Genomic DNA, 3972 nt, shown 5'->3' on the forward strand with positions numbered 1-3972 from the left:
CCACCAAGGCCGCGAGCTCGGCTTTCGCTGGAGAGCTCGGCGGCGAGCGACCGGGGCGAAACCCTGCTGGCGCGCTGGGCCCCTCCCCAAAGCAAGCAGGGGTCGCGGCGGGCTGCTCCTCCTCTTCGCATCTGGACTGGTCCCTACTGCATCTGCAGCACCGAGAGAAGGCTGAAAGCGTGCTGGCACTGCTCCGCCTCCCACCACACACTACGGCCCATCTGTGAACGTCAGCTTTTTGCCTTAGATCAAAATACCCTGGTCAACCTTTAATTTAAATGAATGCGAATACTGTACCTCATCGATGATGTCTCCATTTTCAGCATGCACTTGGGCAATGGCCCCCAGGTCTCGGATAACGCAGAAGATTTCATACATCTGCCAAGAGACAGTGGGTTGCGCAGCATCAGAGAAATCGCAGCTCACGCTCAGGGTAGGCGAAGGCTTTCGCTGGATGCTGGCTGGCTGCTTTACCTGGGCATCGGTGCACTGAAGTTTGTCTTTGTAAGCCATAAAAACCAGGAAGGAGTTCACGCCTTGAGAAAAGAGAACGACACGTGTGTTTATTGTCCCAGCCCAGAACTCGGCGACGCGGTTCGGGCTGTGCAGGCCAGGGTTCGACTGCAGGCAAAGCAAGGCAAAGGGCTGAAACGGGAACCGTCCCCGCAAGAACTGAACCCCAAAGCGTGGGAAAGGACAACACACCCTCATCTTTGGATGCGCCTGAACCAAAACAAGAAAAACCCACAGTCCATTTCTGGTTTTAGGTACGCTCTGTAGCTTGGCCCAAATGCACAGAATCAAATGCATTGCTCCCAAGCTGAGTGTTCCCTCCAGAGGCGGTTTCAACTTATGGTTTATCCCCAACTCCTTTCCGATAACTGCCTTTGAAGTAGTGTATTAGCGCTAAGACTAATTTACAGCAAAAGATGAGACTTTCTAGTATTAGAGCATTGCTGTCTAGCGCGCTGTTACTCAGCTAGAGAAACAGCCGGGCAGTGCTTCGCAGACAGCGCCGCACACAATCCTAATTCCTACCGTTCTGCCTAACGTTGAGGATGATTCATGAGGCACTGAGTCAGAGCCGGAGAATTGCTACCGTATTTCATATGGATAGAGGCAACAACGAATCCCAAACTACGATCAAATTACAAATAAACTGTATTTCATGGGAACGTACGTATGAAAAATACACGGTACAGGCTGGAATAGCTGCATTACTTCAGGCACTCTGCATTTTAATAGGAAATTCACTGCAAAATTCTATGTTAATTGACCCATTAAGCCCTTGCTTGCAAGGCTGCAAATTACACTGAAGTTACTTAGCTCTACATTAGCACAGCTGGAAGCAAAATGTAGTTCCAAACATGGAAAAAAGTATTAATGCAGCGCATGTATTCCTGCCGCACGGCCTGGTTCCCGATGAGCCAGATTCGGGGGATACTTCCGGATGTGCAGGAATTACAGGCGGAAACGGAATCTCCACGGAAAGCAAAAGCTTCGCTTCATTCTATAAGCCCCGCCTTGAACATTTTTATTTAAATGCTTTTCTGTCCATCAGGCAGCCGGACTCAGGGTGCCCGACACCATTCCTTTAGTTTCCAAAATCGACTTCCATGCCCGGGCTCTACCTTGCCCAAAGGTGAGAGCACACGAACAAGATGTCATGGCGTGAATCCCGCGCCAGTGCCCGTCCACACCCTCCTGCTAGGTGGCAAGCGGCGGGTAGCTCACACCTCAGCAGCGACGGGGCAAGGTCCCCGCAGGCACCCGCTTACCACCGGGTCCGAGGAGTACGGCAGAGCCACGACCAGCAGAGCTTGCCCTGTGGCCACGTGCTTACGTGCCTGTAGGGCAATAACTACGGCATGCGCGGTTTTTTGTGGGGTTACCGGTCTTCCTGTCCTTACCCTTGTCCTTCACCAAGGCTTCCAGTTCCTCCTTCAGGCTCTCGTGCCAGCGAGGGACGTCGACGTGCAGCGAGTAGTCGCAGCAGGCCTGGCTGTCGGCGCTCCCGCGCCACTGCTCGTAGGCAGCCAGGAGGCTGGTCCCCGCGTCCGGGCAGACGTGGTCAACTGAGGAAACACTGCACAGCGTCAGCACGCGTGCCAGGGAAAGGGCTAGAGAAATACCTGGAGGGTGCAGCAGCCACCAGTATTCTCGTGCAAGACTTTACTGCTGTGAAAAGGAGACATTTTAATGCTAATCCATTTTTATCACATTGATTAAAGATGAAGGATAATAAATTTCCCGGATAAAGTGAAACAAGTGGAACAAACTAACTCGAAGTTACAGCTATTATCATCCCTTTTTTCCCCACACAGCCTACGTAGCATGGCACCCGAGAGAGACCGGTGACCAAAGCATGTCCTCGCATACTTCTGCACAGCTCCCCTGGGCATTTTCCCTGCGCAGTCACACACAGCCCGTCAGCCACCATCCTTCCTCTTTCCTTTGTCCTCATTCCCTGCAGCGCTGCCTACAAGATCGGTACTGAGCTACGCCTGCATTTCTTGAGACTGGGCCTTCAGCTGAATACTACTACAGCGGCCTTGGGGCCAGAAGAACAGAACAGAAATCAAAATTATTTTACATTAAAACAAAAACAGAGCCCATGCTCAGAGAGCTGAAAAACTCGTATAAAAACACACTTGCAAAGACATTAAAAACATGTTAAAAGGTGTTTAAAGTTTTCTTCTATTTTATTCTCTTACGAGGTGAAGCGGGAACAACTATTTTTTTTTTTTAATATATGCATTCTGTAGCAATGGAAGGAGGTTCCCAGAGGCACATAATGCATATTAATTAGCTTTGTAATGCTTTGATTTCTACAGCAAAAATTAACATTTCTCTGCTATGAGAGTAAATAATCTCTGCGATGATAAAAGGCCCAGTGTATTTGCTAAACGATGTTCTACTTAGAAGTCCGCTCGAACGCTGCTCCATCTTACTGATCATGGTGGTGCCTCCTGCCAGGGCTGCTTTCGTGCCTTGGTAGAAGCCGTCAGCAGAGGTCATCCCCATGACGGGCATCTGCAGGCGGGTGTGGACATCGATCCCCCCCGGAATCACAATCTGGCTGTAGGCATCGACTGTCTTCACGCCACCGGGAACAACCAGGTTTTCTCCAATTTGTCTGAAAACGGCATTAAGGTCTCCTCCTGTTAACTGGCAACAGCTTTTAAGTGAAGGTGCAAAAACAACTTCTAAGCGCTGCTCGTGGCACGGACGCGTGCCCTGCCCAGGCCTCCTCACGCCGCTCTCCCCCGGGAGGAGAAGCGGCTGCAGGCGGGGAGCGCGTGCTCGTCTCCTGCGCAACTCGCAACGGAGCGCGAACTGTCAGCACTTTATATGTCTTGCCAGACGCAAGACAGTCTAAAGAGCTGTCCTTGTTTTTCAAAAAGGGAACATATTTCCAAGAGAAAAATGGAAAGGAACCTCGTTCAAATTCCACGGCACTGTATCATGCTTGGAAATTACATTACCAAACATAAATACCTAACTTACTTTATTAAACCGTCTTCCACATAAATGTCTGCATAAAATGACTGATCATCGTTGACAATTTTTCCTCCTTTGATTAGAAGCCGGTCACTCTAATGGAAAAAAAAACACGCTTTTAAAAGGATTACTTTATTTTAGATGCTACGTTACTCATTATGAACTTTCATTAAGTCTAGGACTTAATATTTGCCCTTCAATCACACAAGTTTAGTTGAATATCCAAACAACTCTACACCAAAGCCCAACTGTAGTTTTGCAAAGAAAACCATATAAAATTTTCGTTGAAGAGGAGGATCCGCTCTCCTGCGAAGCACGGTACCAGCCTGGGGGGGTACAGGCAGCAGCCCCCGGCTCGGAGGTCCGAGCTGCGCACCTCCGAGCGGGCACGGCGCAGGGAGCGCGCTCCTGCCCTCGCCGCTGCCCGAAGGCCCGCCACAAGCTCCCGCTGAGCAGTTTGGAGCCCGACCG

The 3972-nt window shown here is 50.3% G+C and overlaps 1 protein-coding gene across 1 annotated transcript; it reads right to left on the reverse strand.

Annotated features, from left to right (window-relative positions):
- Positions 1-297: 297 nt before the first annotated feature.
- On the reverse strand, positions 298-3596 carry LOC104623824 (dihydropyrimidinase-related protein 4-like; the record flags this gene model as incomplete). Its single annotated transcript, XM_010291018.1, has 5 exons — positions 298-378; positions 475-536; positions 1911-2075; positions 2952-3136; positions 3508-3596. Coding segments are annotated over 5 exons (582 nt in total), but the record flags the coding sequence as incomplete, so codon positions are not given.
- Positions 3597-3972: the final 376 nt, after the last annotated feature.

The sequence above is a fragment of the Phaethon lepturus genome, unplaced genomic scaffold (genome assembly GCF_000687285.1).
Source record: "Phaethon lepturus isolate BGI_N335 unplaced genomic scaffold, ASM68728v1 scaffold36277, whole genome shotgun sequence".
Classification (NCBI taxonomy): Eukaryota; Metazoa; Chordata; class Aves; order Phaethontiformes; family Phaethontidae; genus Phaethon; species Phaethon lepturus.